This window comes from Xenopus laevis, chromosome 8S (assembly GCF_017654675.1).
Source record: "Xenopus laevis strain J_2021 chromosome 8S, Xenopus_laevis_v10.1, whole genome shotgun sequence".
Taxonomy (NCBI): domain Eukaryota; kingdom Metazoa; phylum Chordata; class Amphibia; order Anura; family Pipidae; genus Xenopus; species Xenopus laevis.
In genome coordinates this window covers 3,664,109-3,678,157 of record NC_054386.1, presented here as the reverse complement: position 1 = coordinate 3,678,157, position 14,049 = coordinate 3,664,109, and the positions used below count along the sequence as shown (strand labels likewise).

At 40.2% G+C, this 14,049-nt stretch overlaps 1 protein-coding gene across 2 annotated transcripts in view; it reads left to right on the top strand.

The window, feature by feature from the left end:
- The window catches only part of itpka.S (inositol-trisphosphate 3-kinase A S homeolog), a 49,381-nt gene that overhangs the window by 12,965 nt on the left and 22,367 nt on the right, over positions 1 to 14,049 (top strand). For both annotated transcript variants that reach the window (XM_018232223.2, XM_018232222.2), the window contains exon 2: positions 13,378 to 13,465. In XM_018232223.2, coding sequence (XP_018087712.1) covers positions 13,378 to 13,465 — 88 coding nt within the window. The remainder of the gene's footprint in view (positions 1 to 13,377; positions 13,466 to 14,049) is intronic.

The window sequence follows — 14,049 nt, the reverse complement described above, 5'->3', positions numbered from 1 at the left end:
CGAAAGGTCGAAGTAGCCAAATTTTTTTTCGAAATTCTAAGTTTTTTTATATTCGAATCCTTCACTTGAGCTTAGTAAATGTGCCCCTTATTATTATAGGCCCTATTTAAAAAGAATAGAAGTAATAATGGTCACTTCACCAGTTTCCACAGGGAGGCAAAACAGTCATTTTGAAGTTGCACATTTTTTAAAGAAAGGAACATTGCAAAGTCTATGGCACAGTGAGGTGTAAGCAATTCTTTCTTTACTCATTTAGGCTCAAGTTATCCTGTGAGTAACAGTTTAGTCACCTGCCCTTAACAGAACTGACGGGATTCCTGTAACTGCCATTAGCTTCAAGCAGGGTTTCCTGACAACACTAATGAAGGTGTGTCCTTGCTTGTAAAAAAACAGTCATTGTCCAAAATGGAAAGTGATTTGTAATAATCCTACTGTTTTTGTTTTTTTTTGTTATAGCATAAATAGATGACAATCACCATGAAGCAGATTTACTTAACGGCAAATCAGTAACGGAACTAGGTGGGGGCAGGCCATGCAGCGGGGCCCCACCAGGGGTGATCCTGGCCCCTCCGCCACCTGCAGCAGCAGCAGTTGCTGCTGCCCCCCCTCCCCCGGAAATTCACTCTTAAAGTACTAGGAGCAGCATTTTTGCCGTCTCTGGTACCTAGTTGGGCTCTGCCGCCTGAGGCGACAGCCTCAACTCGCCTCATTGGCGAAGCACCCCTGGGCCCCACCCCCACCCTCATCGTGCGTTTTCTTTGCGGCTGCAGCGAGTGCATTCTGCCGGTGGGCCCTGCGGGGGTACAGACCCTGGTGCAGTTGCACCTTCTGCTCCCCCGGTAGTTATGCCACTGCGGCAAATTTTCTTCAGCATCCGTTTTGCACTCATTTCAACACTTCGCTCAGACTACGCCAATTCATTTATATGCGAAGTTTCGTCCTGGGTGCCGAACGCTGGCGAATGTTCATTTCTGCCTAGCAAAAATTCGCTAGTGATCTTGCGCTCAGGTAAATTTGTAGGGATGCACCAAATCCACTATTTTGGATTCGGTCGAACCCCTGAATCCTTCACGAAAGATTCAGCCGAATATCGAACCGAATCCTAATTTGCATGTGCAAATTAGGGATGTGAAGGGGAAAACGGTTTTACTTGTTTTGTGACAAAAAGTCATGCGATTTCCCTCTCGCCCTTAATTTGCATATTCAAATTAGGATTCGGATTCAGTTTGGCCAGGCAGAAGGATTCGGCCGAATCCTGCTGAAGAAGGCCGAATCCTGGATTCGGCGTGTCGCTATAAATTTGCATAGGGCAGGAAATTTAAAGTTGTATGACGTCTTTATGTTAAATGTTGGTGCAAATATTACAAATTACACTTTTTAAAACACATGTCCAGGGAACCTTAATAAAGACAAGAGAGTTAATATAATGCCCTACACACGAGCCCACTGTAAAATGAATGTTCCATATGTATATGAATGGGTGAATTTGACCCGTTTCGTTTCGCCAAAAATTCGCTGGCGAAATTAAAGCGTCGGCGAAATGTTTTCAACGCACGTCTTTTTATTTGACGCACGACACCATACAAGTCTATGGGCGTCATTTCTGCACGAAACAAGGCGAAAAAATTCGCCCATCCCGAGTTAGGAAATGTCTGGAGAAAACCGGTTCCCCAAAAAAAGTTTATTAGGACTTTTGCAGCCAATCCTACTTCAAAAAGGGAAAAGTCGCCAGCGTTTTTTGAACTTTAATGCATTTTTGGCTCACAGGATATGATGTAAGTGAAGTTTGAGGAGGATGGAGCTGCTTTTTAGCACTTCGCCTGGTCTGAGGTGGCGAAGGCAACGAGGTAACATTCAGTAAAATCCACATTTAGTGAATTTTCAACGAAAAGTCGCCTGGCGATAGAGTGCGAATGACCGATATCGACGGTCCCATCCCGTTCGCTATCAAATTGGCGCCTGTCCCTGCGGGTGGCAACCCTGGCGAAAATTCACTAGCGTTAGCCACTTCGCTCTTTAGTAAATCTACGCCTATGTGTTGTCTGTGCTGACCGAGCAAGTTTATTTGTATATATTCTCACTGTGCCTTGATGCATATTTCTCTCTGATAAGCTGGAAGAGCTTGACTAACTAGTAAATAGTGCTTCGCTTTCTCACACATTCATCACATATTTTGCTGCTTTGTTTGTTGTAAGGACCTCATGCCAAACATTCTTTTGAAATCGGTGGTTCTAGAATAAATCAATGGAGACTGGTGGTTGCTGCTTATATTGTTCCCGAGATACCAGGTGTGTATATGATATAAGGTATTAGATAGCTGGGGCTCCAAATAGATCTCCATTCAATCGGGATCCTCTTGAGATGATATATAAATATATGAATGTAGTGTAGTAGTGACTCCTTTTTTATTACTTTTTATGAATTAATAACACTATTCCCAGTACTCAAAGTATTCACTGCACCAATAACATCCCTCTTTCAGGCACTCTCTGCCGATTGTGCACTCCTTAAATATTCATATCTCTTGGACTATATATTTGGAATCTCGTGCAATGCCCTTATTTCCTTCTGACTCTGGGTCTCTATACTTAGGATCCGTTACCAGGAAACCCATTATACAGAAAAGCCATCTGCCATAGACTCAATTATATCCAAATAATCCTAAAATCCTAAAACTTTTCTGTGTAATAATAAAACAGTATCTTGTACTTGATCCCAACTAAGATATAATTAATCCTTATTGGAGGCAAAACCAGCCTATTGGGTTTATTTAATGTTTATATGATTTTCTAGTAGACTTAAGGTATGAAGATCTAGATTAAGAAAGATCCGTTATCCAAAAAACTTGAGGTCCTGAGCATTCTGGATAACAGGTCCATTACCTGTATTTTCCTTTTAAACCTTATCAGAAATGGAAATCCCACGTACAGCACTGAGTTGTTTAGGTATGGCCTCGCTGCAGTTTCTGCTTTAGGGCAGAGACACGATCAGATTTGGGGAGATTTATCACCTTTTCCTCGGGGCGACTAATCTCCTTGAACTGCCTATTGTCGGCTAGAATCTAAATCGCCGGCGGGATGGCAATCAGTGCTCTCCGTTCTCCGAAGTCGCCCAAAGTTGCCTCACGAGGAAACTTTGGGTAACTTTGGAAAACGAATCGCTCTGAGTGCTGGCAATTTAGATTCTAGCCGACGGGAGGCAGTTCAGGGAGATTAGTCGCCCCGAGGAAAAGGTGATAAATCTCCCCAAATCTGATCGTGTCTCTGCCCTAAAGCAGAAACTGCAGCGAGGCCATACCTAAACAACTCAGTGCTGTACGTGGGATTTCCATTTCTGATAAGGTTTAAGAGATTAGCCGCCCCGAGGAAAAGGCGATTTATGGCAGGGCCGATAAATCTCCCCGAATCTGAGCGTGTGTCCGCCCTTATTCATCCGAATCACTTCTCAGAAATAAAAACTGGGAGACGTGTTTTCATACACGAGTAACGCAAAATGTAATCAGATCATTAAAGTGGATATTTACTGGAAAGGCTGATTACTGGGTGTGGCTTTTTTCCAAAGGCAAACACAACCCCAGCAGATAACAATGTTATTTGCCTTGTTCACATCGCATACTTCCCAAGAGGCTAGGCCTGATTGCACAGAGATTTTGCAAGTAAAACTGTAACTGCCTGAGGCACTTGCCAAGCTGTGTTGTATTTAAAGGAATACTTTCATGGGAAAACATCAGTTAATAATGCTGCTCCAGCAGAATTCTGCACTGAAATCCATTTCTCAAAAGAGCAAACAGATTTTCTTATATTCAATTTTGAAATCTGACATGGGGCTAGACATTTTGTCAGTTTCCCAGCTGCCCCAAGTCATGTGACTTGTGCTCTGATAATCTTCAGTCACTCTTTACTGCTGTACTGCAAGTTGGAGTGATATCAACCCCCCCCCCCCAGCAGCCAAACAACAGAACAATGGGAAGGTAACCAGATAGCAGCTTCCTAACACAACAGCTGCCTGGTAGATCTAAGAACAGCATTCAATAGTAAAATCCAGGTCACATTCAGTCACATGAGACACATTCAGTTACATTAAGTAGGAGAAACAACAGCCTGCCAGAAAGCAGTTCCATCCTAAATTGCAGGCACAAGTCACACGACTGGGGCAGCTGGGAAACTGACAATATGTCTAAATTTCAAAATTGAATATAAAAAAATCTTTTTGCTCTTTTGAGAATTGGATTTCAGTGCAGAATTCTGCTGCAGCAACACTATTAACTGATGCGTTTTGGAAAAAACATCACTTTAAGGAAGCAGATGCATAATGCATGGCCTTGATTTCAATTGAAATTACATTTCAAGTCCCTATTAAATTAGTGTTCCTTTGTTTATTAAGCGAACAGTATTCTACAAATATAATCAGAAATTGTGTCGGAAAGCCCAGAGACAATAGTACTGAAATCCCTATAGCATACCTCCCAACTGTCCCATTTTTCGCAAGACAGTCCTGATTGTTACTGAAATGTCCCAAATTGCTCTTTGATCTCCTGCACTGAACAGCCAGAAAAAGATACGATGTTTCTAAAACGTAATTGGCTTTTGGCAGAGAGCCCTGAATATGTGGCAGCTGCACTTAGATACCTTTGCAAAAATTTAAGATAAGCAAAGATACAATTGTAACAACAGCAGGTCTCCTGGGGAAACTGTTACTTGCCGTTTAAAGGGCAATTCACCTTATTTAGCAAAACTGTAATAACACAAATTGTGTTATTGTGTCAAATTTTGTAAAATGAATATGGAGATTAGGGGGTGTGGCCACACAATGGGCGTGGTCAAAAAAGTTTGCCTCCCTCTGCACAGCAAACTTTTTTGTCCCTCTTTCTATTTCCAAAATGTTGGGAGATATGTTATAGTCCTCAATCTGTGGGGTCTACGATGAGCAATCTCAAATGGCAACAAAGAGGACTTTATTGCAGAAAGTCACACAATTTACCTTCCTGCCCCTAATTTGCATATGCAAATTCAGATTCAGTTTGGCCAGGCAAAGGGATTCGGCTGAATCCGAATCCTGCTGAAAAAGACCGAATCCCAAACCGAATCCTGGATTTGCTGCATCCCTACTTTTCACTATACCCCTATCAGCAATCTGTCTTTCTATCTGCAGCCCTTGTGTCAGAGTCAGTTTTCTGACAGGAAGCACAGACTCCCTTGCAAATGCAATTACAGTTAGCGGCCCCTGTTATGCAGAATGCTCAGGACCTGGGGTTTTCTGGATAAGTAATTGGATCTCCATACCTTAAGTCTGCTAAAAAATAATTTAAACATTAATTTATTAAGAAATTACTTACCGATTCTCTGCTTGCGCTCCTCTTCAGAAACGGCGACAGAGCGACAATCCATCATACGGCGCCCTATTTCTCCTCCCTGGCTATCTCCTATAGAAGGCAGGGAGGAGAAAAGGAGCGCCACACGATGGATTGTCGCCCTGTCGCCGTTTCTAAAGAGGAGCGCAAGCAATTGGTAGGTCATTTCTTAATAAAAACTTTGCGAATTAAAAGTTAAAACTGTCTTGGTGTTTTTTTCATTAAGTAGAAACTTTTTTTAAAAAAAAACAAAACAATAAATGTTACTGGTCTTTTAACCCATTATGGTTCTTTGCCTCTAATAAGGATTAGTTGTATCTTAATTTAGATCAAGTACAAGGAACTGTTTTATTATTAGAGGAAAAACAAAATAGACTTATTTTATTAAAATGGAGTCTATGGAAGATGGCCATCCTGTAATTCGGAATGGGTTTCTAAATAACGGATCCCATACCTATAATAGGAAGGGTGGTTAAAAATAGGGACGCACCAAATCCAGGATTCGGTTCGGGATTCGTCGTTTTTCAGCAGGATTTGGATTGGGACGAATCCTTCTGCCTGGCCGAACCGAATCCTACTTGCAAATTAAGAGCGAGAGGGAAATAGCATGATTTTTTGTCACAGAACAGGGAAGTAAAAAATGTTTTCCCCTTCACATCCCTAATATGCATATGCAAATTTGGATTCAGTTCGGTATTTGGCTGAATCTTTTGTGAAGGATTCGGGGATTTGGCCGAATCCAAAATAGTGGATTCGGTGCATCCCTAGTTAAAAATATGTATATGCAAGGGCAGTATGAAATTTAGGCGAAGTTAAAGGGATAATGTCATGGGAAAAAAAACATTTTTTCAAAATGAATCGGTTAATAGTGCTGCTCCAGCAGAATTCTGCACTGAAATCCATTTCTCAAAAGAGCAAACAGATTTTTTAATATTCAATTTTAAAAATCTGACATGGGGCTAGACATATTGTCAATTTCCCAGCTGCCCCAAGTCATGTGACTTGTGCTCTGATAAACTTCGATCACTCTTTACTGCTGTACTGCAAGTTGGAGTGATATCACCCCTCCCTTTTCCCCCCCAGCAGCCAAACAAAAGAACAATGGGAAGGTAACCAGATAGCAGCTCCCTAACACAAGATAACAGCTGCCTGGTAGATCTAAGAACAACACTCAATAGTAAAAACCCATGTCCCACTGAGACACATTCAGTTACATTGAGAAGGAAAAACAGCAGCCTGCCAGAAAGCATTTCTCTCCTAAAGTGCAGGCACAAGTCACATGACCAGGGGCAGCTGGGAAACTGACAACATGTCTAGCCCCATGTCAGATTTCAAAATTGAATATAAAAAAATCCGTTTGCTCTTTTGATAATTGCAGATAATTGAAATCCAGATACAAAATCTTATACTTGATTGTGTCAGAATTGATAAATCTGATATCCTTGGTAACGTCTTACAGAGAGGGTCGATCAATAAACCCCACAGCTGAGATGGGGAAGGTTATTCACTTACTTTTTATCATTTGAAAGAGAAATTAGGAATAACACCAGAGCAACTGAACAGCTCAGGAATTAACAGGTTTGACGCGGAATATTTTCAAACGGTAAACACGGATTATCTGTTTTTTTTCCTAGTTTGGACAGAAAGGGTCATTGTGTATTAACATGTTAAATACTCCCTAAAGATTCTAAGGGGCCCATTCACCAAGCTCGAGTGAAGGATTCGACCATCGAATGGGCTACTTCGACTCGAAGGATTCAAACTAAAAATCGTTCGACTATTCGACTTTTCGATAGTCGAAGTACTGTCTCTTTAAGAAAAAACTTCGACCCCCTAGTTCGCCACCTAAAAGCTACCGAACCCAATGTTAGCCTATGGGGAAGGTCCCCATAGGCTTGGCTAAGTTTTTTTGGTTGAAGGATAATCCTTCGATCGTTGGATTAAAATCCTTCGAATTGTTCGATTCAAAGGATTTAATCGTTCGATCGAAGTTTTTGCGCAAAATCCTTCGACTTCAATATTCGAAGTCGAAGGATTTTCATTAATTAACCCTCGCTATTCGAACCCTTGATGAATTTGCCCCTAAATGTAATAGGTTCTAGTGAATGTAACAGTGTTCCAACTGGATACGTAATTAAGCCTAAAAGGGAAAATGCTTTAGAAGCACAACATTTTACTGGTGGAAGATATGTGGCAAACTGCAGAAAAAAAACATAGTCTATAAATGTAGCAATTAATAGTTTTCATGTTTCTTTTATATTTCAAGGCTTATGTTGTTGATCTTACACTTGCACAACAATTTCTCAACTTCTTGCATATGGTGCGGCACTTCCCATCCTCCTACACGTCTGCTGCTAGAGGATCTTCTCTCCTTGGGAATGCTGGGAAAATAAGTGAATGTAAAATTGATAAGAGTGTTATTCTTAGCACTTTTGCAATGTACATTGATTATTTATTTTGGTTTTATTCCAAGATATTAAAGGATACATGTACTGTTAATATGAATGAATTTTGTTACAACAGCACCACCTGCTGGTCAGTTTCCCACCAGTCTGACCAGCAAGTAGTCAAGGAAGTTGTCAGGAGAAAGAAAGAGACTGATGTTCTTCTGCTTAGGAATACAATTAAAAACCTTTCTCACGTCTTTCCTAAGCAGAAGAACATCAGCCTCTTTCTTTCTCCTGACAACTTCCTTGACTACTTGCTGGTCAGACTGGTGGGAAACTGACCAGCAGGTGGCGCTGTTGTAACAAAATTCATTCATATAAACAGTACATGTATCCCTTAATATCTTGGAATAAAAAAAATAAAATAATGAATGTACATGACAAAAGTGCTTAGAATAGCCCCCTCATCAGTTTTACATTCACTTATTTTACAGGTTTACTTATCCTTTAAAGGGCAATTCACCTTCATTAGCAAAACTGTAATAACTGGGGGGAAAAAAACACAGAAATATGTTCAGACTTTCATAACCTGCCAAATTTTGTAAAATGGACATGGTAATTAAGGGGTTTGACCACAAAAGAAGGCATGGTCAAAAAATTCACCGCGCTCCCTGTTTTTATTTCCAAAATGTTGGGAGGCATGCAACTGGTCTTTTTTTTTTTATTTTTCATTTATTGTGGTTTTGCTGTGCCACCCTTCTTGGCTTTCCAAGAACAGACATTTTTAGCCACCCCCTGGTCTACATTTGCCACGTCCAGTTATGCCCAGACACCCCCAGACACACACATCTGCTTAAAACCCGGTACTCCTTTTTTTGCCTGCAGCCTGAAATTTAAAGTTTGCTGGGGAAAAAAAAGATTTTTTTTAACGAATATGTTTAATTATTTTTTATTTCTATTAAACCCGTTCCTGTACATCTTGCAATGTGCCACTGAAACCGCGGCCTGGCTGCTCCAAACCCCAAGGAATACATAAAAAAAAAACATTGGCAGCATCTTGCTTGCAGTAAATTTAAAGGTGAACCTCACCTTTCAATAATAGACACTTTAAAGTAGGATGAATTGAGTCTCCACGTTATGCCGTTGCTTCTGAGAGCAGCGCCCCTTCTATATCCGCAGCCAGTTGATACTTTAGATCTATAGGCAGCTGTAGCTGTGGTACAAACCGGATGTAAAGGAAGGATACACCTGTTCTCTATATACAGATTGTTTGAGAAATAGTAGCTCAGTAAGACACTTCTTTGGCTGGCGCTTATGAAGAGCAAAATGTTCTTGCCCGGGTGCAGCACTAATAAAAACCTTGCTGTGTATAGAAAGGAAAACACATTAAGCCTCCCTGGATAAGAATATATTATTATGATATTTTAATGGTACATTAGTAAGCTGTACAGTTACAGTTAGGGGCAGATGTATTAAGGGTCAAATATCAAGGGTTAATTAACCCAACTGGGGAATTAAAATTCTTCGACTTCGGATTTTGCGCGAATAGTTTGATCGAACGATCGAAGGAATAATCGTTCGATCGAACGATTAAATCCTTCTAATCGAACGATTCGAAGGATTTTAATCCATCGATCGACGGATTATCCTTCGACCAAAAAAAAATAGCCAAGCCTATGGGGACCTTCCACCTTGGGGTGCCAAATAAAGTGCTGTAATGGGTCATTTGGTAGCCCCTATGTGTATTGTCAACCTACATTGAGGCTCTGTTTGGCAGTATATCTGTTTTTATGCAACCAAAGCCTGGAATTCAAAAATAAACTCCTGCTTTGAGGACACTGGGAGCAACATCCAAGGGGTTGGAGAGCAACATGTTACTCACGAGCTACTGGTTGGGGAACACTGGACTAGATGGTATTATTTTCAGAAAATGCAGGTACCATATCATAAATTAAAATAACTGTGAGCCTCTGTGAAGCTGTAAGAAAGATAACGCCATGGAAGCCATGAACCTAAACTAGGCACCATTGGGCCTGGCAGAGCATTAAAAAGAAGGAAACCCAGAATCCGGTGATGTCCATGAGTTCAACACTTCAGCCTGTCATTGCCAGCAAAGGCTTTTCCACCAAATATTAGAAATAAACATTTTATTTTCAGTTTTTTTAATTTCTCCAAATACTTTTGAGCCCCTGAAATGAAGTGATTGTGTTTAAAAAAAAGTCTTTAGTTCCTCACATTTTATACAATCTCTTTGTTCAACCCACTGAATTAAAGCTGAAAGTCTGCAGTTCAACTGCATCTGAGTTGTTTCATTTAAAATCCATTGTGGTCATGTACAGAACCAAAATTAGAGAAAAGTTGTCTCTGTCCAAAGATTTATGAGTCTAAGGGTCAAATTCACCAAGGGTCGAATATCGAGGGTTAATTAAAATCCTTCGACTTCAAATATCGAATTAAATCCTTTGAACGATTCGAAGGATTTTAATCCAACGATCGAAGGATTATCCTTCGACCAAATAAACTTAGCCAAGCCTGTGGGGACCTTCCCCATAGGCTATCATTGCGTTCGGTAGGTTTTAGATGGCGAACTAGGGGGGTCGAAGTTTTTTCTTAAAGAGACAGTACTTCGACTATCGAATGGTCGAATAGTCGAATGATTTTTAGTTCGAATCATTCGATTCGAAGTCGTAGTCGAAGTAGCCCATTCGATGGTCGAAGTAGCCCAAAAAACACTTCGAAATTCGAAGTTTTTTTACTTCGAATCCTTCACTCGAGCTTGGTGAATTGGCCCCTAACTGTAGCACATAGGTTTTACCACAACTCAACCATATTGATTCAACCCAACCTCTTTATAATATTACATTATTTAGTTGTGTTATTTCTTGCCCTGGCAAACTACATTCTTCTTTCCCCTCCACCCAAAGCTGCAGCCAGTATGGCTTTTAGAAGGAACTTATTTAGTCATAGAAGCAGAGTCCCAGGAGACGAGCGGCAGCTTCTTCTGATGAATGCGATTTTATTTTATTAATTAATTCAACCAAACAATTTGCTAAAGTATTACAAGTATTATATGTGGATGTGTAGCGCTGTATAGAATTTTCTCTTGGTTTAGAGATATCAAACACAGAATTGAAAACATTAGGAAGGAGAAAATCGGGAACGGTTACTTAGGGAATTGAAATCTTATGGTTAGCGGTCTTTCCTTTCTATAATAAACCTGTAGTTCTTTTTTACTTTATAGTGAAGATTGGAGCTATAAGTCTGTACACTTGGATCAGTATTTTGGGGTGGTACACCCAGGACTCTTATCCTTATCAGCTTTTCCCATATATTTACTTTAAACAGTGACCTCTCCTGACCAACCATGAAACTACCCGGCATAGTTTGTCACAGGATGAGACACATCCCCTCGTCCCTTCAACTGCAATTTAGGATCTATACTTTGCTGTCTATAATCTCTAGGTGACTGCCTGTAACATGTGCATTTGGGGGGTCCCTGTATAATTCTATGTATATTGGGTATATAAATTCTCCAGTAGACCGGTGGCATTCATAATAATATTTCGTTTTTGTACCTAAGAGCAGGGGGTGAGATATGATGAGTGAAAAAGGCAAGCTCTGTATTCCTCAATATCATATGGTTTTATGGAGTCAACTTACTGTTAGCGCTGTCTTACAATCCATTCAGATGAGATTTCTTCCCTCTCTAGCCATTACAGCCATCTCTTCTAATTATTTTGTTGTATGTTTTGTCGTTATTTAAAAGAATGTGTGTATATCGTGCCCAAGCGTGCCTGTTTTTAAAACTTCGAATTTCTAATGTTTTTTTTGGCTACTTCGACCATCGAATGGGCTACTTCGACCTTCGACTACGACTTTGAATCAAATGATTCGAACTAAAAATCGTTCGACCATTCGATAGTCGACGTACTGTCTCTTTAAAAAAAAAACTTTGACTCCCCTAGTTCGCCACCTAAAACCTACCGAAGTCAATGTTAGGCTATGGGGAAGGTCCCCATAGGCTTTGCTATGGTCGAAGAAAAATCCCTCGAATTGCGGTAAATCCTTCGACTTCGATATTCGAAGTTGAAGGATTTCAATAGAGCAGTCGAATATCGAGGGTTTATTAACCCTCGATATTCGACCTTAAGTAAATGTGCCCCTTAGTATCTTTAGTCATCAGGGGGCAAATTACAATTTTTTGGCTATGGCTCATCTAGGTCACAGAAAAATGATACGGTATATTCAAAAGAATTATAGTTTCTGTACGATGACTGTGATATGACATTGGAATGGAAAAAAAGCTTCTAAAAGATGGAACAGCATTGGGTTTGGGTGTTTGTTAAATATGGAACACAAATACAAGGTTAAAACGCTAATGTTTAGGATACAGAAAGAAACACAAATCCTGGAAACAAAGGTAAAAATCCCTTTTTCACATGATCTTCTTCAGTTGTGTCTAAGGGGCAAAAATACTTTCAAAAATCTCTACATATACAAAAAAATTATGTTACACACTTCACAATTGAACAATGTTAGAAAGGGGGATGGATGGGACTTGACTTGAGGTCCCTCTCCTTTCCATAGTGAGTAGTGCACAGATTCTCTGGAGGACCTCAAGTCCCACAATCCACCACTTCACAATGGAACAAGGTGAGGGAAGAGGATGTAACTCTAATTGGGAAGTGGTTCTTAGTCAGGAATAAACTATCATGGTTGCCTTTCAGTTGTTGGCAGTTCAGATTTCCAGCCAGGGCACTATCTGCAAGAAGTTGGCATGTTATCTTCTTGGGTTTCCTCGGGGTACTTTGGTTTCCTCCCACATACCAAAAACATACAGACAGGTTAATCGGCTTCTGCTAAAATTGACCGTACTGTGTGTCCATGTGATAGGAACCTTAGATTGTAAGCTCCTCTGGGAAAGGGATTGATGTGAAGGATATATTTCAGAGATCTCTGTAAAGAGCTGTGGAGATGTATCAGCTCTGTGTAAATACCAGGAAATTAAATAATCTAATATATTCCCTGATGTAAATGTGGATTTTACCAATTGAAGAGTAAGCTTTTCATTAAGATTCAGATCAAGCTGAATAGCTCACTTAGAGAAATGAAGCCCAACAGAGGATTAGCCTAAATAATGTACTTTATGAATTTAGCTTACGTGTTTATATTTTAGTTTCCCTTTTAAAATAGGAAAAATTATGAGCTAATCTCCCCAAATGTGTCTCTGCTCTAAAGGGCAATTTCACATTCATTATCAAAACGGTTATAACACATAAAACACCTAAAGATCTTTTTTTCTTTTCTTTCCGTTTTTCAAATGTTGGGAAGTACAGTATGTCTTAGTGCCAAGGCTGTAGGATCAGCAGGGAATTGAGGTGTAACTAGAGATGGAGCAGACCCCGTGGCCACTGTAGGACCCAGTCTGCTTCTATTGTAGAGGAGGCCCATGGGTGACCAGAAACACATGAAATCCCATGATTTCTATCATGCCGAGGGTCACCAGCAATTTTGTCTGGGGAAAAAATGTTTGCGAGAGGGCACAGGCCCCAATATTTAGGTGCCAGGGAAGTTATGTCGCTGAGTTAAAGTTTCAAGGTATTTGAACTTGCTAACATTTATATATTTTTTTGGCTACAGAAATCATGGCAGAAGATCAGAACGATGGTGAACATTCCTGTTTTCAGCCCCTTCAAAAGACGCTGGGTACAGCTTGCAGGGCACACAGGTGAGAATAAAGGTGCTGTCCAGGATATGGGGCCTGTTTGATTCTAGATTCCTGGTTCTAAACCTCTTAGTCTCTGTTCTTATACAAAACTTCATATAAACGAGGTCTATTTTCCCCTTTAATGTTGATATTAACAAAAGTTTTGCTTAGGACACGGTGTACTTACTGCCTTATCGAGTGAAATATTTCTTTCTGACTCATTACTTGTTGTTTTATATTGTGATCTGCGCTGGGTTTTCATGCAGAAAATCCAAAAATTCATACAATCTGAATTTTCGTACGATTTTTACAAGTTTTTGTATTTTTTTCCTGAACTGGAATTTTTCGGGAAAATGTATTGATAAATAAGAGGAAATAACCCTGGATTTGGTCAAAGTATATATAAGGAAATTGATCTATTGTCCCTAGATTTTGGGGTATGCACTTTAGGGTCAGGGTACACAGGCAGATTTGAGGAGATTAGTCGTCTAACAACAAATCTCCTCTTCTTCGGGGCGACTAATCTCCCTGAACTGCCTCCCCTGCCTTCCCGTCAGATAAAATGTAAATCGCCAGTGGGATGGCACTCGGATCAATTTGTTTTC